Here is a 24575-nt window from a genome sequence, read left to right on the forward strand (position 1 = left end):
CTGATCTAGTACTTATGTAATATAATGCAATTATCAGAGACAGTTGGTTTGTCTGTTTCAGTGACTCACCAGCCAAAGGGACATTGCACTACACGTTCCGATGCTCTGGTCAGACGCGCACCTCGATCTGAAGCAGCCCTGGGTGTCGATCGGATCCAAACAGAAGACTTCTTATGCGCACAGTGCCATAATCTCACTCTCTCCCCACGACAGAACTCAGTGAGAACAAGAGCCTGGCTGTCTGGGCTTTGTCCTGACATATTTCCTGAGTTTCATTGTTAGCAGTGGAAAGGAAACACACACACACACACACACACACACACTTTTCTGTGTGTGATTCTCCTCGAAAAGCAAAATGGGTAGTCTGTGTCATACATGCAGCAGGCATTGTAATTCCTTCCTTCGCATTTTTCAGGGGTCAAAGTTTAACCAGTGCCTGGCTAAAAAGCTCCGGTATAGACCCAGGTTCTTAACCTCCATGTTGATTATTGACAGAAGTTTCAAACCACCAGAAGTCAAAACTGTGTATCCCACTGGCTGGAATATTACATGACCAGGAGGCCTCAGTGATTTACAAGCTGTTCATAAGAAAAGCAAATGAGCTTGTGTCACTCTGAAAGGTCAAGAAACAAAAGCTATAATGATGGATGGAACTTCATTATTTAAAAATATGTAGTTGCCAGATCTGTAAAAAAAAAAATATCATGGCAAAAAAATAAAAAAATTACACCATCACATCCGTTTACGTGTAAGATGTACCCACACAGACAGACAGACAGACAGACAGACAGACAGAGAGTGGTGCTTGAAAGTTAGTGAACCCTTTAGAATTTTCTATATTTCTGCATAAATATGAACTAAAACATTATCAGATTTTCACACAAGTCCTAAAAGTAGATAAAGAGAACCCAGTTAAACAAATTAGACAAAAATATTATACTTGGTCATTTATTTATTGAAGAAAATGATCCAATATTACATATCTGTGAGTGGCAAAAGTATGCGAACCTTTGCTTTCAGTATCTGGTGTGACCCCCTTGTGCAGCAATAACTGCAGCTAAACATTTGCGGTAACTGTTGATCAGTCCTGCACACCGGCTTGGAGGAATTTTAGCCCATTCCTCCATACAGAACAGCTTCAACTCTGGGATGTTGGTGGGTTTCCTCACATGAACTGCTCGCATCAGGTCCTTCCACAACATTTCGATTGGATTAAGGTCAGGACTTTGACTTGGCCATTCCAAAGCATTAACTTTATTCTTCTTTAACCATTCTTTGGTAGAACGACTTGTGTGCTTAGGGTCGTTGTCTTGCTGCATGACCCACCTTCCCTTGAGATTCAGTTCATGGACAGATGTCCTGACATTTTCCTTTAGAATTCACTGTTATAATTCAGAATTCATTGTCCCATCAATGTTAGCAAGCCGGCCTGGCCAAGATGCAGCAAAACAGGCCCAAATCATGATACTACCACCACCATGTTTCACAGATGGGATAAGGTTCTTATGCTGGAATGCAGTGTTTTCCTTTCTCCAAACAGAGGTTTATTTTATTTTATTTTTATTTTATTTTTCTATTTTCATTTTTTTAATTAATTTATTTTTTTCTGTGTGTTTGTGTAGTTTGATGTTTGAGTGTTTTGTCTGCCGGTTGTGGTGTAGCTCCGGACCCAGTTTTGGGCGTCGGTTCCCTCCAGGCCTTGGTTCGCCGTGGGTGATGCCTGTGCTCCCAGCTGTGGACTGCAGTGAGCCTGTTGCTCATTTTACATCGTGGTTGTCCAGCGCTCTGTGCTTTAACGCTTGGCGTGATGTTCCGAGCGATGTTGCTCGGTGGCGTCGCAGCGGCTGTGCAGGCGGTTTGGGACACACCAGCGCTCTGCGTGGCGGAGCTTCTCTGCTCACTGTGTGGATCCATGGCGTGGTGTTCGAGCGATGTTGCTGACGGCGTCACAGCGGCGGTGCTAGAGATGTGGGACTCGTTTTCGTGCACCTTCTGGTGTGACTGTGACTGCTACACCACGGGAATTACATCCTGACCCCTACTTGGTGGACTTTTTACTTTTTTTTTTATTTTTTATTATTAATTATTATTATTATTATTATTATTCTTTATTTATTTATTTTTTTCCTTGTCTATAATTGTAAAGCGTCCTTGGGTTTCTTGAAAGGCGCTATATAAATTTAACTTATTATTATTATTATTATTATAAACATAACGCTTCTCATTTAAACCAGAAAGTTCTATATTGGTCTCATCCGTCCACAAAACATTTTTCCAATAGCCTTCTGGCTTGTCCATGTGATCTTTAGCAAACTGCAGACGAGCAGCAATGTTCTTTTTGGAGAGCAGTGGCTTTCTCCTTGCAACCCTGCCATGCACACCATTGTTGTTCAGTGTTCTCCTGATGGTGGACTCATGAACATTAACATTAGCCAATGTGAGAGAGGCCTTCAGTTGCTTAGAAGTTACCCTGGGGTCCTTTGTGACCTCGCCGACTATTGAGGTTTTTCACCCACGTGACCAAGTCATGTGATGCATCGTTAGGCTGCTATTTTGGACGTCACGGCTCGAATCAGTTTGAATGCGAGGAAGGCGACAAACGAAAAACCTAAAAGAAAAAGGAGCGAGATGGAGAAAACACCTTCACTATCCAGCGACGTAGGGCATTTACAGGGCGAGCAGAGGGAGAGGTATTTGCAAAAATTGAGGTTAGCAGGCTTAGAGAACGACGTTTACCTGCTTCCACCAGGATTGTTCACTGACATACGGAAGTACACGAAGCCCTCGTCTTTACCTGACTTCGGCGCACATGATCTGTATACCTATGTCGTTAAAAACCCATCGCCATACACAGGTATTGATCTGAAAGCGTATAAGAGTTTGGATGCCTACAAATATTTTGTGTCAGGCTGGGTAACATGCCTATATCAGCGGGTCGTCCCTGGAGCCGGTGGTCGCCATCTTATTACAGCTAAGGTTTGTTCACATTTTTCATTTACTTTCGGTCCTCAGGATAAACAAAATGTTATTAAATGTCATTGAAATAACTTCTTAGTCTGTTGAGACATGGCCCGTTATAAATTTGCTGTTACCAGGCAATGACCAAGAACTGTATTATTAGGGTCGGTGTCTGTGTTGTAGCAGTGTACTAGCAGCTAGCTGTTAGCACTAGCTAATGTCAACAACATAGTAGCTAGTCTGTTACTGTAGCAATGTTTACGTTCAGTCATTTGGATGACTGTTAAAACCTTTCAGTCTCAAGTTTTTCCTTTACTGTATTTACTAGTTTACTGTAATTATGATCTGGCAGCTATTTACACCGGATCCAGTGTAAATAGCTGCCAGAGCTCCGGGAGCAAGCCGGAGCGCGCTGCTTAATTTGAGGGGGAGCAAGCCGGAGCGCGCTCCGGAACCTTGGCCGGAGCACTCCGGGAGCAAGCCGGAGCGCGCTGCTTAATTTGAGGGGGAGCAAGCCGGAGCGCGCTCCGGCAGCTATTTACACTGGATCCGGTGTAAATAGTTGCCGGATCATAATTACAGTAAACTAGTAAATACAGTAAAGGAAAAACTTGAGACTGAAAGGTTTTAACAGTCATCCAAATGACTGAACGTAAACATTGCTACAGTAACATACCAGCTACTATGTTGTTGACATTAGCTAGCTTGACCTTCAAAATGGCGGACACCGGGGCGTCACGTGACCCTGTGACGTCAGGTGAAATACCTCAATTACACGCCTTGCTCTTGGAGTGATCTTTGTTGGTCGACCACTCCTGGGGAGGGTAACAATGGTCTTGAATTTCCTCCATTTGTACACAATCTGTCTGACTGTGGATTGGTGGAATGCAAACTCTTTAGAGATGGTTTTGTCACCTTTTCCAGCCTGATGAGCATCAACAACGCTTTTTCTGAGGTCCTCAGAAATCTCCTTTGTTCGTGCCATGATACACTTCCACAAACATGTGTTGTGAAGATCAGACTTTGATAGATCCCTGTTCTTTAAATAAAACAGGGTGCCCACTCACACCTGATTGTCATCCCATTGATTGAAAACACCTGACTCTAATTTCACCTTCAAATTAACTGCTAATCCTAGAGGTTCACATACTTTTGCCACTCACAGATATGTAATTTTGGATCATTTTCCTCAATAAATAAATGACCAAGTATAATATTTTTGTCTCATTTGTTTAACTAAGTTCTCTTTATCTACTTTTAGGACTCGTGTGAAAATCTGATGTTTTAGGTCATATTTATGCAGAAATATAGAAAATTCTCAAGGGTTCACAAACTTTCACGCACCACTGTAGGTATGCAAACATTTGGGCACCCCTGGTCAAAACTGTTGTTACTGTGAACAGTTAAGCAAGTTGAAGATGAAATGATCTCCAAAAGGCATAAAGTTAAAGATGACTCATTCCCTTTATATTTTAAGCAAAACCAATTTTTTTATTTTCATCTTTTACATTTTCAAAATGACAAAAAAGGAAAAGGGCCCAAAGCAAAAGTTTGGGCACCCTGCATGGTTAGTACCTACCGTAGTAACACCCCCTTTGGCAAGAATCACAGCTTGTAAACACTTTTTGTAGCCAGCTAATAATCTTTCAGTTCTTACCTGGGGGATTTTCACACATTCATCCTTGCAAAAGGCTTCCAGTTCTACAAGTTTCTTGGGCTGTCTTGCATGCACTGCTCTTTTGAGATCTATCCACAGATTTCAATGATGTTTAGGTCAGGGGACTGTGAGGGCCAGGGCAAAACCTTCAGCTTGTGCCTCTTGAGGTATTCCATTGTAGATTTTGAGGTGTGTTTTGGATCATCGTCTTATTGTAGGACCCGTCCTCTTTTTTACTTCAACTTTTTTACAAATGGTGTGATGTTTGCTTCCAGAATTTGCTGGTATTTATTCGAATCCATGCTTCCCTTGACCAATGAAATGTGCCCTGTGCCACTGGCTGCAACACAACCCCAAAGCATGATCGATCCACACCCATGCTTCAGAGTTGGAGAGGTGTTCTTTTCCTGGAATTTGGCACCCTTTTTTCTCCAAACATACCTTTGCACATTGTGGCCAAAACATTCTATTCTGATTTCATCAGTCCACAGGACTTGTTTCCAAAATGCATCAGGCTTATTTAGATGTTCATTTGCAAACTTCAGATGCTGAATTTTTTGGCTAGGACGCAGGAAAGGTTTTCTTCTGATGACTCTCCCATGAAGGTCATAATTTGTTCAGGTGTCGCTGCATAGTAGAACAGTGCACCACCACTCCAGGGTCTGCTAAATCTTTCTGAAGGTCTTTTGCAGTCAAGCAGGGTTTTTTTTTTATTTGCCTTTCTAGCAATCCAACGAGCAGTTCTTTCAGAAAGTTTTCTTCATCTTCCAGACCTCACCTTGATCTCCACTATTTCTGTTAACTGCCATTTCTTATTAACATTACAATCTGAGGAAACGGCTACCTGAAAACACTTTGCTATGTTCTTGTAGCCTTCTCCTGCTTTGTGAGCATTAATTATTTTATTATTCAGAATGCAAGGGAGTTGCTTAGAGGAACCCATAGCTGTTGATTTTAGAGACAAGTTTGAGGAGTCAAAGAATTTATACAGCTTTGAAATCTGCATAATCTGACCTTTCCTCATGAAGAATTTGAACAAGCCACAGCTCAATAAGCTAATTAAGGTCTGGAACCTTGGTAAAAGTTACCTGAGAACTCAAATGTATTGGGGTGCCCAAACTTTCGCATGGTGTTCCTTTTCTTTTTTCACTCTCCAATTGTACAAAACAAAAATAACACACATCTTGCAGAAAACGCTGAAATGTGTCGTCTTTACCTTTTATGCCTTTTGGTGGTCAGTTCATCTTCTGCTCACTTAACTATTCACAGTAACAGACATTTTCAGTAAGGGTGCCCAAACTTTTGCATGCCACTGTAGATAGAGAGTACCAATCAAAGGTTTGGACACCCCTATTCATTCATAGGTTTTTCTGTATTTTGTATTTTCTACATTGCAGAACAATACTAAAAATATCAAAACTATTAAATAACATCTGGAACATATATGGAATTATGTGGTAAACAAAAAAGTGTAAAAAAAAAATAAAGTTTCATATTTTAGATTCTTCAAAGTAGCCACCATTTACCTTGACGCTTTGCACACTATTGGCATTATCTTAACCAGCTTCATGAGGTAGTCACCTGGAATGCTTTTCAATTAACAGCTGTGCCTCGTCTCAAGTTAATTTGTGCAATTTCTTACCTTCTTAATGCGTTTGAGATCAAACAGTAAACAGTAAATAATAAAAATACAGTAAATAGCCCTATTCAACACCACAACTGTAGTAATCTGTATTCTGTCAGGAACCGCTCAACTAAATAAAGAGAAATGACATCCATCATTACTTTAAAGGTAGACTGCCTTTCAGATTTTTCAAGTTTAGGTCATACAAAGAATTATCCCCGACACCCAGTTATTTTTGTTTAGTGGACCGAAAGCTACTGAATTCGAATTACAGACTTCCAATTTTATTATTATTTTTTAAATAGAACAATTAAATGTATTTAAGGCCATGTGGCCCTAAATTCTCCGCTATTTTTTCCTGCTTCACCATGACCCAATTCAAGATACTTTGTCATGCATCACGTGGTGGGCTTTCCCCATTCGCGCAAGGCATTGTGGGATACAAATTTGAAACAGGAGAGAAAAATGAAGGACGGGAGTGTGCAAATGAAACGTGAAAGACCGACTACGGAAAGCGAGAAGAAAAGACATTATGTTGCGAAGGAAAGGAAACGCAGGACCGAACTAATAAATATCGGCGGTCAGCGAGCACCTCGGTGTGATCAGCTGTTCGTTTAGTGAGAGAATGATGCAATTGTCAGTGCATGGTCAAAGGTAAACCTGTAGATAGCAGTAATGCAACTGTGGATGCCAGTTGCTGTAAAACCCAAAAGAAGAAGTAAAAGAAGGTAAACCTGCGCATGCACACACGGACTTCCTCTGTCTGCTTGACTGAGCAAAGTGAGCGATTTCATGCATATTATTTGTTAGGGAATCCCATCAAATTAAATAACTTCCCAGCCACAGAATGGCCTTTTTTGGGGTGGGTTTTTTGTTTTGTTTTTAGATATTGCCGAAATAAACATGTATCACAATGACCAAATTTCAGAGGGAACTGAATTTCACTGATTTTATAAAATCGAAAGTCGGTCTCACTTTAAGACATGAAGTGTCTTTTAATTAATAGAAATAAAGAAACTTTTGACTGGTACGATAGATAGATAGATAGATAGATAGATAGATAGATAGATAGATAGATAGATAGATAGATAGATAGATAGATAGATAGATAGATAGATTAGAGTGAGTACTCTGCAAAAGTCTTAGGAACCCTACTTTTTAGGACAAAAAGAAGAACTGTACTAAAAAAGAAAAAGAACAACTGTGGCTAGTTCAGTAAAACTTACCAGCTAATTTCCTTATAAAACTGCATAAATTGTACTTGAGACAACTATATATTTTTAAGCAAAGGATCGTCACACCAAATGTTGACTTTCTTTCATTTATTATAGTATTTTTAATGCAGAAACATTTAATCTCATTTAAAAAAAAATAGTGGTCTTGGGTACAACTACAGTGGGCACAGGTTCAACAAAATGGGACACTTGAAGACTAAAAAGACCAGGCAAGTTCCTGTTTCGAGAAAAACAGGACAACAGACAAAACATCTTCTTCGGCTGTGCAAGCATACTGCTTCTCCCTTAATCAGAGGTGGACAGTAACGAAGTACATATACTTGAGTACTGTACTTAAGTACACTTTGAGTATCTGTACTTTACTTGAGTATATTTTTTTGGGAAACTTATGACTTTAACTTCACTACATTTGAAAGGCAAATATTGTACTTTTTACTCCACTACATTTCTATCAAGGTCCTCATTACTCGTTACTATGAAGCAGCTTTGAAAGTGGATGTTTTTTCTCTTTTAAAAAAAAAAAAAACGTGATTGTTTTTTCGCAGGTGACACTGAGACAGTCTATCAGTAATCACTAGGGTCATGTCACATCCATAGACTGTATAAAATCAAGTTCAGTGATTTCTCAGCAGCGTTATTTAACACAATCAGTTGATGGCAGAATGGAAGGAGGCGGTTCTTCTGGGGAATGTACACACTCATGGCTATAGCTAGAACCCATGTTTGAGTTTTCTGAAAGGAAAGGTTATAGACTCATTTCATTTTAAATGTTTGTTTTGTTTGCTGAAAACAAACCACATCACGGCCTTCAAAAACTCGCCGTCCAACCTGTGGAACCATATTGAGGTATATAAACGTTTTATTCCAAGAGAAAGCTTGCAACAAAGTTGTCTGTGCTTTTAGAGCTCGCGATAATGTTACAACCCCGATTCCAAAAAAGTTGGGACAAAGTACAAATTGTAAATAAAAACGGAATGCAACAATTTACAAATCTCAAAAACTGATATTGTATTCACAATAGAACATAGACAACATATCAAATGTCGAAAGTGAGACATTTTGAAATTTCATGACAAATATTGGCTCATTTGAAATTTCATGACAGCAACACGTCTCAAAAAAGTTGGGACAGGGGCAATAAGAGGCTGGAAAAGTTAAAGGTACAAAAAAGGAACAGCTGGAGGACCAAATTGCAACTCATTAGGTCAATTGGCAATAGGGCATTAACATGACTGGGTATAAAAAGAGCATCTTGGAGTGGCAGCGGCTCTCAGAAGTAAAGATGGGAAGAGGATCACCAATCCCCCTAATTCTGTGCCGACAAATAGTGGAGCAATATCAGAAAGGAGTTCGACAGTGTAAAATTGCAGAGTTTGAACATATCATCATCTACAGTGCATAATATCATCAAAAGATTCAGAGAATCTGAAAGAATCTCTGTGCGTAAGGGTCAAGGCCGGAAAACCATACTGGGTGCCCGTGATCTTCGGGCCCTTAGACGGCACTGCATCACATACAGGCATGCTTCTGTATTGGAAATCACAAAATGGGCTCAGGAATATTTCCAGAGAACATTATCTGTGAACACAATTCACCGTGCCATCCGCCGTTGCCAGCTAAAACTCTATAGTTCAAAGAAGAAGCTGTATCTAAACATGATCCAGAAACGCAGACGTCTTCTCTGGGCCAAGGCTCATTTAAAATGGACTGTGGCAAAGTGGAAAACTGTTCTGTGGTCAGACGAATCAAAATTTGAAGTTCTTAATGGAAATCAGGGACGCCGTGTCATTCGGACTAAAGAGGAGAAGGACGACCCAAGTTTTTATCAGCGCTCAGTTCAGAAGCCTGCATCTCTGATGGTATGGGGTTGCATTAGTGCGTGTGGCATGGGCAGCTTACACATCTGGAAAGACACCATCAATGCTGAAAGGTATATCCAGGTTCTAGAGCAACATATGCTCCCATCCAGACGACGTCTCTTTCAGGGAAGACCTTGCATTTTCCAACATGACAATGCCAAACCACATACTGCATCAATTACAGCATCATGGCTGCGTAGAAGAAGGGTCCGGGTACTGAACTGGCCAGCCTGCAGTCCAGATCTTTCACCCATAGAAAACATTTGGCGCATCATAAAACGGAAGATACGACAAAAAAAGACCTAAGACAGTTGAGCAACTAGAATCCTACATTAGACAAGAATGGGCTAACATTCCTATCCCTAAACTTGAGCAACTTGTCTCCTCAGTCCCCAGACGTTTACAGACTGTTGTAAAGAGAAAAGGGGATGTCTCACAGTGGTAAACATGGCCTTGTCCCAACTTTTTTGAGATGTGTTGTCATGAAATTTAAAATCACCTAATTTTTCTCTTTAAATGATACATTTTCTCAGTTTAAACATTTAATATGTCATCTATGTTCTATTCTGAATAAAATATGGAATTTTGAAACTTCCACATCATTGCATTCCGTTTTTATTTACAATTTGTACTTTGTCCCAACTTTTTTGGAATCGGGGTTGTACAATAGCGATGCAGTCTGGTCAGTAAAATGACTTTCTATGGATTTGCCTGCAAAATTGCCATAGCCTTGTCCACGGCTAACGTTTACACATAGCTAATTAAAGGGGAACAGAGGGCAATATATAGAGTAAATATAACAATAAAACACACATTGATGAACCTTATTCAAGACTTACAAAAGTTTTTTGTTCTAAGGTTGGAAAGTTATAGTGTTTTGAAAGTAGCTCGAGCAAACTATTTCTGCAGTTTGAACAGCCCGCCATAATATTAATTTTATCCAATCAGAATGCACGTTCATTTTCTCTGCGTAACTCTCATGAAGTATGTATGTGCCCAGTTGTGTTGGCTCATTGAGGTTGGGAATAGCACGTGTGAAATACCTGTTTCTGCCTCTTGCGACGATTTCGCAAGTCCACGGGTGGCGCCTATCTCATTGCAGCAAATAAATTCTGCTGGACTCGTGAGCAACTCCACGTTACATTTTCCGCACGAGCACCACGCCGTGTCACCTGCACGCAGACGCTCTGCCCCACGCTCGCCATGCCCATGGTCAGCATCAGTCTCATCCTCGCCGTCATCCGAGCTTTCTTCTCTTATTTCATCACCGGAGTTGAGAGTACCTCTCCTAGGTTTAAACTGGTACCCTTCTAAGCCATAGCCTGCTTGCAGTGTGTCTTGCAGGATCTCTTCGTATGATTCGACAGAGCTGTCGCTTTCACTTGATGCGCCCGACGCCATGATTACACGCTTATCTCCTCTATTTCGGAGAGTTCCGCTAGTGCAGTGGGTAGCGCTGACGTCACGGTCTTTTAAAAATGGCGACTCTTGTGCGGTTTAGCGTATAAAGTATTATATTTACAATTACCAAGATATTTCGTTGTTTTCTAGTACATAAATTTGATAGAATACTTAAGAATACGTTACTTTGTCACATCAGCAACCGTATATATTATATTTTGTACCCCTTTAACTTGGACACTGTTAGTTAGCATGTAAAAATGGAGTTATGCTAACATGAATAACGTTAACTTATCTGAAGTCCTTTCAGAAATATGTTTGAGCATAATCTTGCCAAATAAACAATGTCAAAGTCTTTCTTTTCTAGTAACGTTAGCTACCCAATATGATTTCGAGTTTGAAAAGAGTTTGCTAGCATGCCAGATGGAGTTTCACTGACTAGCTATCTTAATGTTAAACCACCATGATGGCACAGCATGTGTTCATTTTCTGAATTCACATTTCTGTCTTTGGTAATGGCATTAGGTTTTGTAAGCGTTATGGCAATAATACAATGATACTTTGACAAAAAATGTACTTTTAATACTTAAGTATTTTTAAAAGCATGTACTTCAGTACTTTAACTTAAGTAAAAACTTGACTGTACAACTTTCACTTGTATCGGAGTAACATTTGACCAATGGGATCTGTACTTTGACTTAAGTAATGAAGTTGAGTACTTTGTCCACCTCTGCCCTTAATATATATTAGATTTGAAAATTTGTAACAATGCAGTATAATTTTATGCCGATGATGGGTTTAACAATCTGAGGATGAACTGTTTGTCAATTTATAGGAGATCTACTTCAGTCTCTGAAGGTTACTTGATGGATACAGATGTAAATCCACATGCTTTTGGCTCCACAGGACAAAATACCAGCCAGTCAAAGGCAGTAAAGTTTAAACCTGAGAGTGGAGGGCAGAGAAATGAGGATTAGTTCTGCAATCCGGTCTGCCATCCCAGTTTTCTGAAATATTAGTGCAGTGGTAAAAAAGGTCATGGGTGTCCTGTTCAATCCTCAGCTCAGGTTACAGTTTGTGCAGAATTTCACATGTTCTCCTCATGTCCATGTCCCAATGGACTGGTGTCCTCATCAAAGACGTATTGCCACCACATTCCCCAGTGTCCCTGAGATCCTGATACACCACGACCACGATAAAGCAGTTCCTGAAGATGAATGGATGGATTTCAGCAACTTTGGTTATAGTGTTGAAAGACTTCTGCTTAATTATGTTCGAAGTACATATATTGAGCCTGAGAAACCAAAAGTCAGTCTGAAGAATCCAGAAGATTTACAATTTTTGAGATTTGGTCAGAACACTTCTGAGTCTTTTGTCCTGATTAGCTCAAAGGCTCAGATGACAAGACCATGGCCTCCATGACACAAAGCATGATTTACTGCCGCTCAGACTAGGAAACATGTTTTCGTTTTATCAAGAGCTATGTAAGCAGGACATATTATGGAGGTACATGTGTTATTCAGCCTGTTTTTTCAGCCATCAGGGTTCCACAGGGCTTTCAACACAAGTTCCCTCCTCTTAACCACAGTAATAACCACAGCCACTGCCAAAGAAACCACTCTCACTATGCTGATGCCTCCAGGGATGCGAACACAACTCCACAGGGTTAGATTACCACATTGTGGACATGGCAAGCAACTCTATCAACATCAGTGTTCGGAAACAGTAATTAAAGCCCAACTGATATATTAGCTCACCAATGTTTTCATTCATATTGACTTTTACTCCACTGATATTGCACTAACATTTGGAAATAAATATTTAATGGACAAATTGTAGCGAGTCAACAGAAAGCAATGGCCAACTAAAGCATCTTTAAACAGGACACTATTCCTGTTTATTCCACAGTACTGCTGAATTCTCGAATGTGACTGGTCAGACGGCGTTGGTTAATATTCTATAACAGAACAGCTGTGTCAGTAGATCCAGCTGCAATGCAAATCACAGGTCGCACTGATTCTAAAATGTTACTGTTTCTATAGTAACAGCTCACTGACAGCAACTTGTATGCTGGACACTCCACATCATTGAAGCCAAATTGGATTAAAAACATGTTATTTCAGAAATACAGTGTATAATCTTTTAGTTATGCTGTCATAGTTAGTTTTGCCGGAGTCCCTGCTTGCGTTCAGTGCAAAATGTATACTGTTCCTACTCATCAGGTGGCATTGGGCATACCTAACAACCTGTGTTTTCTCTCTCTTTCTCTTTCTTCCCCCCACCACTCTATCTGTCCCTCTGAGTTACAAGTCAATCCTGAGATCGAGATGCTGACCTCTTCTGCTCCTCGGACCTGCCTGATCCATCCTGATGCCCTATGTCTGGCTGGAGTCTCATCACATTGCTCCTGTGGAGGACGGCCCCATATGGACAGTTGAAAGTCGCACTTGGAAGATGCTCTGGACACTTACAGTAATGCTTTTATGGCTGAGGACTACAGTTGACTTGCTAACTTTAGGACTGCAGTTGTCATGAACAGTTTTGTACTCAAGTTTCCATCAGTGAAGAGTTTATAACATCAATGAAGCAGACTTCATGTTAAAACTGTTAAAAATGTTATAATCACATTGTCTGTTATCACCCAAATGAGGATGGGTTCCCTTTTGAGTCTGGTTCCTCTCAAGGTTTCTTCCTCATGTTGTCTGAGGGAGTTTTTCCTTGCCACTGCCACCACAGTTTTGCTCATTGGGGATAGATTAGGGATAAAATTAGCTCATGTTTAAAGTAATTAAAATTCGGTAAAGCTGCTTTGCGACAATGTTTATTGTTAAAAGCGCTATACAAATAAACTTGATGATCATTTATATTACATTGCAGGCCTTTAGCAGACGCTCTTGTCCAGAGCAACATATGACATACCTGTACCCAGAGCAGCCTGGGAAGCAGTTGGGGGTTAGGAACCTTCCTCAAGGGCACTTCAGCCATTCCTGCTGGTCCAGGGAATCAAACCAGTGACCTGTTGCTCCCAATGCTGCTTTTCAAACAATTAGGCCATGGCTTCCCCCATATAATATGGAGACATTTTCTGAAGGAGATGTTAATTTATGGAAGGAATCTCCAATGTACTGTAAGTGCTTTGTAACAGTCAGATGTAAAGCTATAACTTTATGTTGTGAGTTTTCAGAAGAGAGAACTTTCACATTTGTGGGGGGGTTTGTTTGTTTGTTTGTTTTTGCCTTAACATATTAAGAAAAGCGAGCCTGGTGACAGAATGACTGTTTATAATAAAATCAAATATTAGTGGTCACACAAACAGACACAATATGACATACAGTGAAATTTTTGACTGTCTAGTGACAGTATCCTCCATAATTATTGGTCCCCCTTGTAAAGATTAGTAAAAAGGGTTAGAAGACGTTCCGGGTTTGAACCTCAAGGCCGATGGAGGCCTTTCTGTGTGGAGTTTGCATGTTGTCCCCGTGTCTGCATGGGTTTCCTCCAGGTGCTCTGGGTGAACAGTGCCCCCACTGTTCAAAGGCATGCAGATTGGGTAAAATACCCAGCCACTGGGGTTGCACAAGCCAGTGCATGCTGAGTGCCGGTCCCAAGCCTCGATAGATTGGGGAGGGTTGGATCAGGAAGGGCAGCCGGTGTAAAACCTATGCCAAATCAAATATGCGGAACAGATCTGCTGTGGCGGCACCTAACGCGAATCCCTCATCAAGAAATAATTATTTTCAACAGAAACGCATGTTGCACTTAATATTACATGTGTGTGTGTCTTAGTGTGATGCATTTTTGTGACGCATGCACATGTGCATTTGTGATTTTTTACGATGGAATAGAGAACACACATCTAATTTTCTGTCAAACTTGTGGAATCAGGGGCAGGACGGTGGTGTAGTGGTTAGCGCTGTCGCCTCACAGCAAGAAGGTCCGGGTTCGAGCCCCGTGGCCGACGAGGGCCTTTCTGTGCGGAGTTTGCATGTTCTCCCCGTGTCCGCATGGGTTTCCTCCGGGTGCTCCGGGTTCCCCCACAGTCCAAAGACATGCAGGTTAGGTTAACTGGTGACTCTAAATTGACCGTAGGTGTGAGTGTGAATGGTTGCCTGTGTCTATGTGTCAGCCCTGTGATGACCTGGTGACTTGTCCAGGGTGTACCCCGCCTCTCGCCCGTAGTCGGCTGGGATAGGCTCCAGCTTGCCTGCAACCCTGTAGAACAGGATAAAGCGGCCAGAGATAATGAGATGAGATGAGACTTGTGGAATCAGCAACAGAGATCCAGGAAATTCTTCAGCAGTCCTATGGCAATAAAGCAACAAGCTGGATGAGGTGTTTTGAGTGGTGGTCATGCATCAAAAAGGGCAGAACATTGTCCTCCAGTGACATCCTGCCCCACTGGAAGTTTGAATACCACTCAAAAGACCAGACAAGACCAGATCTCACATCACCTGGCTCACTGTTTCATTGCCAGCCACATGATGTCAAAGAAAGCATGATTCATCAGACCAGGCCACCTTCTTCTATTGGTCCATGGTCCAGTTCTGATGTTCATGTGCCCATTGTAGGTGCTTTTGCTGATAGACAGAGTCTGCATGGACCTGTATGCAGCAAGCTAGGATGCACTGTGTGTTCTGACACCTTCCTATCACAGCCAGAATTAAATTTTTCAGCAAGTTGTGCTAAAATACCTCTTCTGTGGGATCGGACCAGACAAGCTAGCTTTCGATCCCCACACGCATCAATAAGCCTTGGGTGCCCATGACCCTTTCACTGATTGTCCTTCCTTGTACAACTTTTGGTAGGTAATAACCAGTGCATACCAGGAACACCCCATAAGATCTGCTGGTTTGGAGATGCTAGCCATTTGTGCCAAGTTTCCCAAAACCATCGCAGCATAAAGATAATTCTTAAACGGTAGAGCGAGCAGCCCAATGAATGCTCTCCCTACAATTTAAGACCCTCTAGCATTAAGAAGCTTTTGGGAAACCCACCTTTGTTTTAGAGATGTTAGTCACCTCGCCATCACAATTTGTCCCTTGTCAAAGTCACTCAGATCCTTACACTTGCCCATTTTTCTTACTTCCAACACATTGATTTCAAGAACTGACTGTTCTCTTCCTGACTAATATATCCCACCCCTTGACGGGTGCCAGTGTAATAAAATAATCAATGTTATTCACTTCACCTGTCAGGGGTTTTAAAATTATGGTTGATTGGTGTATGTTTACCTTTTGCTTGCTTGCTTGCTTGCTAGCTATCACATATATTGTGATGATCCTGGAACAAAGAACAAGAAATAAACTAAAATTCTGGCATACAATACAATCACAACAGTTATGTATACTGACAGAATCTTTTAGTCTGAGATATTAACATTCACATTACATATTAACTCTCATGTCAGTAATGTCTCAGATTTGGATTTCTACCGAGCTAGTCAATCAAGCATTAAAGTTAGACGGCCTTTCAATTTCATAAAATCGGTGAAATTTAGTTCCCTCTGAAATTTGGTCATTGTGATAAATGTTTATTTTTGTAATATCTCAAAAAAAAAAAAAACAACAGGCCATTCTGTGGCTGGGAAGTTATTTAATTCAAGGGGATTCCCGAGCAAATAATGTGCATGAAATCGCTCACTTTGCGCAGTCAAGCAGACAGAGGAAGTTCATGTGCGCATGCGCACCCTTACCTGCTTCTTCTTCTTCTTTTGGGTTTTATGGCAGCTGGGATCCACAATTTTGCATTACTGCCATCTACAGGTTTACTTTGACCGTGCACTGACAGTTCCATCATTCTGTCGCTAAACGAATAGCTGATCACACCGAGGTGCTCGCTGACCGTTGATATTTATTAGTTCGGTCCTGCATTTCCTTTCCTTTGTATATAACATATCTTTTTTTCTCACTTTCCGTTACTGTAGTCAGTCTTTCACGTTTCATTCGCACACTCACGTCCTCCATTTTTCTCTCCTGTTTCAAATTTGTATCCCGCTGTTATGACCCCTTTTTTAAAAGTCTAGGGAAAAGAGAGTAACAAAAGATGATGGTAACATATAAAATGAATTTATTTACACAGTGAATTTAAAAAGAGCATACATGGAATTATAACATAACCAAGGTCAGAGGGAGGCTGGGAAGTGCCAGTTACGCAAACAAACAAAAAGGAACAAAACTACTCTACCATTTATGGGAATCAAACTTAACTAACTAACCTAACACAGAAATACAAGGAAACCAAAAACTCCTACCTAACTTAACTACTCTAATCTAAACTAACACAACTTCAAAGAAATACAACAATGGCACTTACCCACTTACCTAATGTATCTATACAACAGTTAACCTGCGTGAGTGCAGTGTACCACCCCAAACTTGCCTGGCCTACCCTCGTCACAAGGTTTGAGTCAGTTTTCTACTCACAAAATGCAGCGACAGAGGCAAAGAGAGACTGAACACAAAGTATAACAACTGGCTTATATAGAGTGGAAGATGAAAGGTGATTGGTCACAGCAGAGGGAGATGAATGCACCAATTACTAGCGATGACAGAGAGAGACTTGATGATTGAAGGGGTGCATGGGAGGGATGAAGTCCTGCACCAATCACTTGAGGGGCTTTTCCACTACCAACGCGGCTGAGTTGGGCTGAGCCGTGCAGTGCTGAGTTGGGCTGAGTCGAGCTGAGTGGGGCTGTTGGAGTTGCATTTCGACTACAACCGTGCTGAACCGTGCTGGCTGGAAGTGGGTGAACACATTGGGTGGAGTTAGCGAAAGTGGGTGGACGTCACGTGATGTCGTTAGGCGGCGCAAACAGTGACATCAGTGACCTTTTAAGCGGTAGTCTCACGACCCGGATAGTAAACAATAAACATGGAGGACATGGAGTCGTTTCCTCGCTTGGGTTGGTCTTCCATCTTCTAGTTTTCTGATCTTCTTCTTCTTTGTCGTAATTCTTCCGGGTTTACGGTGTTTACAGATCCCAGCGTGCTTGTGGGGCATGTGTGGGCATGTGAGGACACTCCTCCTCACCAATCAGTGCACAGGGGAGTGTCTCCTCACGCCCCTAGCCCCACTCGGCTCGGTTGGGCTCACTTCAGCCCCACTCCAAAACCGTGCGAGTTTTGGGTGCTGAGTAAGGTTGAAGTGAGCTCAGTCGTGCTGCTCTGAGGTAGTCGAAACGCGAGCCGTGTTGGGCTGAAGTGAGCTGAAAAAGGGTAGTGGAAAAGGCCCATTGTAGGAGCTGGCACACCAGTATCTAAATGAATATGAGTAAACATAAACATAGGAAAAAACATGACGAGTACCAGGGACGTAACACCCACAATGCCTTACGCGAAAGGGAAAAGCCCACCACGTGATGCATGACGTAGTATCTTGTATTGCGTCATGGTGAAGCAAGAAAAATAGCAGAGAATTTAGGGCCACATGGCCTTAAATTCATGAATTGTTCTATTTTTAAAAAACCTAATAAAATTGGAAATCTGTGATTTGAATTCAGTAGATTTCAGTCCACTAAACAAAAATAATTGGGTGTTGGGAAAATTATTTTTATGACCTACACTTGAAAAATCTGAAAGGCAGTCTAGCTTTAATAGATTTCATTTAGCCAGTGTAAGAAATTGTTAAAACCTCCTATTAGTTATAAAGAAAAGTACTAATTAAGGCCAACAACCAGAGTAAGAAATTTATATACACAGTGTAGGTATTTTACCATTTCAAACATCATAGTGAATAGTGAAACTGCATTAGCTTATCCAACCATTATCACCACGTACAGTGGAATTGTGTTATGGTGCAACAGGGTTTATATCAAGGGATCAAGCCCAGAAATACAGAGGCATATAAATAGTAACACTCAGCACACAGAGTTCCCATGTGGTGCTTAGGCACAGAGAGGGAGGAGAAAACTGGGATGTCGAAAATTCAGAGCATACACTTATATCACACACATTAAAACACACACACACACATTCTTGTACTTCTATTTTTGTAGGGACACTCACTGACGTGATGCATTCCCTAGCCCTTTACATCAAATTAAATGTCCAACCCTAACCCTTACTCGAACCCCAAAACTAAGTCATAACCCCCAAACAGCCCTTTGAAGAAGTGATGATGAGCCAGAATGCCCTCACTTTCCAAAAATGAGTCAGTTGGTCAGGTTCAATGCCCAAACTGACAATCGTATCATCAGTTTTTCATTGGCTAATCAGACACAAGGTACGCCACCACTCTTGCCAGACCAGTTGGGCACCTTACTCAAGGGCATTTAAGCTAGTCCTGTTGGTCCAGGAACTCAAACCAGCAACCTTTTGGTCCTAAAGCTGTTTCTCTAACCAATCGGCCATGCTTTTTTTTTCATGAAGAGTTTGCACAACATATATATCTAATTGTAGCAACAGTGTATTATCCTTCTTCCTGTTTTGAAAGTAAAGCTGCTGAATGAATCTTCCAAAAATGTCCTCACCCTGTTGGTAAAAAATGCATTCCGGTCCTCAGTATGTAGCAAGTACAAGTACACACACACACACACACACAAAGCAAATGAGGCTATCTGCTGCAGGAAACACCTCAAGAACAAAACAGCCTACTGGGACTAACTTTAGTATATCTACTCCACTCCACCCCTCTGCCTATAACAGGAAATAGCACTTACAGGACCACACACCACACCTCCATTCGGAGTTCCCGAGGGAAGCTGTCACCTCCAAGAGGTCATTGCGAATTCTAGACTTGGAGGTGGCAGCTTTAATGATATGCATTTTTGACGTCTGTAAAACCCACTATCTGATAACTGCAAGGGCATTTTAGGTGACTGCCAACGGAAAAACTAATGAGAGTGATTACAGATGGGCAGCTGTGTACTTTGTGTGGCAGTAATAGCATGTTTTGTGTATACTGTAGGAAATGTGACATCACATCTCCGTCTCACTTCCTGGGAAAGTAAGTGAGTGTCTGAGTGAATTGTCTGCTCCAGAGAAAACAGAAAACTAAACAACAGCAACACTTTAAGCAAATACTTAACAATGTCCAAAACACATTTCACCACGCTCCCACTGGATCCTGCACAAAACCACAGTCGAACAATTTGCACAACATATATATCTAATTGCAGCAACAGTGTATTATCCTTCTTCCTGTAACTGTTTTGAAAGTAAAGCTGCTGAAAGAATTCTTGGTCAGGAGTCAAACACATTTCACCATAGCCAAAAAGAAACCAAAAGAAAAAAAAAATCTGATCAAAATCTTCTTATAAATGTTTGTTTGTAATTGAAACATGAGCCTCTTTGTTCAGATCGGTTCTGTGAGAAGATGCCGTGCCTCGTTAGCTCTGAGAAGGGCACAGGACAGGCCTTAGAAGGGGGAGCAGAGCCCAAAGCGTGTGAACTCTTCAGAGGATTAGATATTTCTGCCCCTCCTGCAGAGACCTACACACACAATTGTCATCCCACAGCAGGAGAAAAGCAGAGGACAGACCATAGTACCAGGCTGTGTCACAAAAACCAAAATCATGATCCTTTATTGGGAAAAGGGATTCAAAAGGTATTTTAGTTTCAAAGTTGTTCATAAACTGTCATTTAACCTCTTAAACTTTCATCTTATTTCCCAGTTATTCACTTTAAAGCATTTCAGTAATAAGTGTCAATACGATATTTCACGGGCGGCACGGTGGTGTAGTGGTTAGCGCTGTCGCCTCACAGCAAGAAGGTCCGGGTTCGAGCCCCGTGGCCGGCAAGGGCCTTTCTGTGCGGAGTTTGCATGTTCTCCCCGTGTCCGCGTGGGTTTCCTCCGGGTGCTCCGGTTTCCCCCACAGTCCAAAGACATGCAGGTTAGGTTAACTGGTGACTCTAAATTGACCGTAGGTGTGAATGTGAGTGTGAATGGTTGTCTGTGTCTATGTGTCAGCCCTGTGATGACCTGGCGACTTGTCCAGGGTGTACCCCGCCTTTCGCCCGTAGTCAGCTGGGATAGGCTCCAGCTTGCCTGCGACCCTGTAGAAGGATAAAGCGGCTAGAGATAATGAGATGAGAATGAGACAATATTTCACAGTTAATCCATGAAATCGAGTCATACATGAGCTGACAGCCGACGAGGCGCATAGCACCGAGTTGGCTATAAGCCATGTACGATGAGATTGAGTGGAATAACTGTTTTTTTTTAATCCACATTCACTGGATTTTGAGAAACAGAGCATTTTTATTTCTATTTTTTGCAAATTTGATAAATAAAATCTTTATACAAAACGTCCGACAAAATAATTTCCACTTAGAATGCAAACAAACCGGCAAAATGACAGGAGCAGTTTGTGAAAAATGCTATAATAATAATGATTCTTGAAAAATGAAAAAGATACACTGTTACCATGAAATACTTTCATTCCATATTTTGTTGCTTTTTTAATTTTTTTTTGGATTTTGTTTTGGAGTAGAGTTTTTATTTCGTCCTCGGTTGGTTCAATAACACACTCCGCCATTTTCTTCTTCTTTAGGTTTTTTTTTCAGTTGGCAAACCAACTTAAAGGTGCATTACTGCCACTGACTGGGCTGGAGTGTGGAACCGGAGATACTGAGGGGGGAAAACTATATTCTTTTAGCTATTTGTTTCTTTTAAATACTTGATAACAAAGTGATATATCTGACTTGATGTGTGCCACCATTATGTTTTTCTCTACTCACAGTATATGAGCTGATAGCCTAGTAGTACAGTAGCCAATCAGAGTGCGTGACTGCTCATATCCAGTGAATGTAGATAGAATAAAGTGTTATATCTTCAAAACGCGGCGGCATGGTGGTGTAGTGGTTAGCACTGTTGCCTCATGGCAAGAAGGTTCTGGGTTTGAGCCCAGTGGCTGACGGGGGCCTTTCTGTGTGGAGTTTGCATGTTCTCCCCATGTCTGTGTGGGTTTCCTCCACAGTCCAAAGGCATGCAGGTTAGGTTACTTGATGGCTCTAAATTGACCGTGAGTGTGAATTGTTGTTTGTCTCTATGTGTTGGCCCTGCGACGATCTGGTGACTCGTCCAGGGTGTACCCCACCTCTCCCCCATAGTCAGCTGGGACAGGCTCCAGCTTGTCCATGACCCTGCACAGGATAAGCGGTTACGGATAATGGATGAATGGATGGATTCTTAATAAAGCCTCTAATACATAAACTGTCTTGTTTATGTTGCACACTGGAGCCCAGCTGTAAGTGAAGACGGGTCAAACACACAACTATAACACACTTTGGCGCCTTTGATATGTGAAAATTCTGTTTTAATACATAAGTAATTAAAATTGTTGTGGCATCAGGGTGCATTTTTGCGATTAACAATGACAGCAGCTTTCAAAAGAATGATTAGCAATCTAATTTTACTTTAATGTTACTTTGCACTTCACTGGTCATGGTTTCAGCTTAACGTTACTGCATTCAGCATTTAATAAATGCCTTTTTCACTAATATTTTCACTCAGAACAATGGATTTCACACTTCACTATCTATACCTGAGTACTCATTCCTACATGGATGAATTTTAATTTGATTTTGAGAAGCATATTGTCACAGGTTCACCGCTTGTCCTTCCTTGGACCATTTTTGGTAGGTGCTAACGACTGCATGCCAGGAACACTCCACAAGACCTGCCGTTTTGGAGATGCTCTGGAGAAGGATTTGATGTATTTTTGACCTTTCATAATTATTAGCTGATTTGAAACAGATGAGAGAAGCCTGAAGTTATACTAATTATACTAATTATAATGTTTAAGCAACATGAGTAGTTTGGACTTCCTCACATTTCTCTTCCATGTCGTGGAAACTCACTTAGCAAAAAAATCAAAGGCTTGCAGAAAAGTAGACTTTTATTGACTTAAACAAAAGCCGAGTCAGTCTGCAGAGTGATCTGCCAATAATCATAGGGTTTCTCATTTTATACAGGTTCAAAATAACACAGTTTATGCCCAATAATCTCATTGGCGAACATGTTTCACCATACCTCATCAACATTTTCGAGTGGTCAGTACCTTTCACGCTTCTCATATTTTGTATCTACTGGGCCAAACATTCCAGTACATGAAGGCACGATTCAGGAAGGCGTTCAAAACATATGATAAGAAGTAATACAGGCTGAACAACAAACTATTCAGAGTGTACAATACACGATTCAGAATGACTGCAGCCAAATCAGCATAACATAAGATTAAGATTGATATATGCCAGACTTGTAGTACTCGAGTCCGACTCGTGCCCTAATTTTAAGGGCTCGTGATTTGACTTGGACTTGAGCACTGATGACTCGGACTCGTGCATTAACTGCATTCAGACTCGTAAACTGGAGACGAGGACTCGGATTTTTTTCTTAATTTTTTTTTGTAGCATGCCATAATAATTTGGCATAAGCTATTTATATTTGCATCTACATTAATTTTTATACCAATAAATTTTGTGCAAGAGAATGCACATTCACCTGTTTATACGTCATGTTCAGGAACAAACTAATGTTAATGGGGCTAAAATGCCTGGAGAGAACGCCCCTAGGATTGTCCACTTTGCTTATACAGACTTCTCGTGCAGTGGGAAAAAGTGCACTGCTATGTGTTCCATATGTAGAAGAACTATCGAGGAGACGACAGGGACAACCTCGAACTTCAATCGTCATTTGGCAAGACTCCACCCAGAGAAGTAAGTGACACACTATGTTCATTGCTCTGTTGATAGCAGGGCTTGTTTGCTTACCGATGAACTAGCTCGTGTTAACCCTCTCTCGTGTTATTTGTCCTGTTGATAGCGTGGCTTGCTGAGCGATAAACAAGCTTTTTATCTGTAGCCTATGAACTAAAATGGGGCGGTCAAGCAGAAATGTTAGTCCAACACAGTAGCAGTTGGACTAGCACTTGAACACTGGGGACTTGAGACTGGACTCGGACTCGAGGTTTAGTGACTTGACTACAATGCTGATATATGTTATCGGTGCAGAACTAACACAACACAACATGATGTGATGCTTTACGCAGAATGAACAATGCATGATTCAGAGTGCACAATACATGACTCAAAATGGCTTTGGTCAGACCACCACAACATACGATTAAAAAAAAAAAAAAAAACATGATGCAGGTGCAGGGCTTAGCACAACTCAAGAACAATACACAATTCAGAAAAGACATGATTCAGAATGACATTGCAGAAAATAGCATTTGATAATAACAACCTTTCAGTAAGATCACTCTCAATCTCTTTACTGTATTTACTGGTTTATTGTCTTCTTCTTCTTCTTTCAGCAGCTCCCGGTAGGGCTCACCACAGCAGATCTGTTCTGTATTGATTTGGCATAGGTTTTTACACCGGATGCCCTTTCTGACATAACCCCCAATCTATCTGGGCTTGGAACCGGCACTAAGCATGCACTGGCTTGTGCAACCTCACTGGCTGGGAATTTTACCTAATCTGCATGTCTTTGAACAGTTGGGGGAAACCCAGAGCACCCGGAGGAAACCCACGCAGACATGGTGAGAACATGCAAATTCCACAAAGAAAGGCCCCCGGTGGCCATGAGGTTCAAACCAGGAACCTTCTTGCTGTGAGGTGACAGGGCTAACCACTGCACCACCGTGCCACTTGTTTACTATATCATTCATAAATCAATTATTATAACTTTAAATTGAATCAACTTCATTTACTTTTCATAAGATCAGCATCATTGTTTTGTTTAACATGAACAATTAATCAACGTGATTGTGTATGTGATTACACATGAAAAACACTATAATCCATTCACCTTGACCTTTGATTATTCTATGTAAAATATCACTACCTTCCCATCCAGAAGTATAACGTAAAGAAAATACAGAGGAACAGTATCTTTGG

At 41.2% G+C, this 24575-nt stretch overlaps 1 protein-coding gene across 11 annotated transcripts in view; it reads right to left on the reverse strand.

Annotated features, from left to right (window-relative positions):
- The window catches only part of tns1b (tensin 1b), a 476125-nt gene that overhangs the window by 357517 nt on the left and 94033 nt on the right, over window positions 1-24575 (reverse strand). Inside the window, exon 1 of one of the 11 annotated variants that reach the window (XM_060930315.1) lies at window positions 70-210. The exons of the other annotated variants lie outside the window; for them this stretch is intronic. Coding sequence (XP_060786298.1) covers window positions 70-84 — 15 coding nt within the window. The 5' untranslated portion in view covers window positions 85-210. Of the gene's footprint in view, window positions 1-69; window positions 211-24575 lie in introns of those variants that run through there. 11 annotated transcript variants of the gene reach the window in all.

This window comes from Neoarius graeffei, chromosome 9 (genome assembly GCF_027579695.1).
Source record: "Neoarius graeffei isolate fNeoGra1 chromosome 9, fNeoGra1.pri, whole genome shotgun sequence".
Classification (NCBI taxonomy): Eukaryota; Metazoa; Chordata; class Actinopteri; order Siluriformes; family Ariidae; genus Neoarius; species Neoarius graeffei.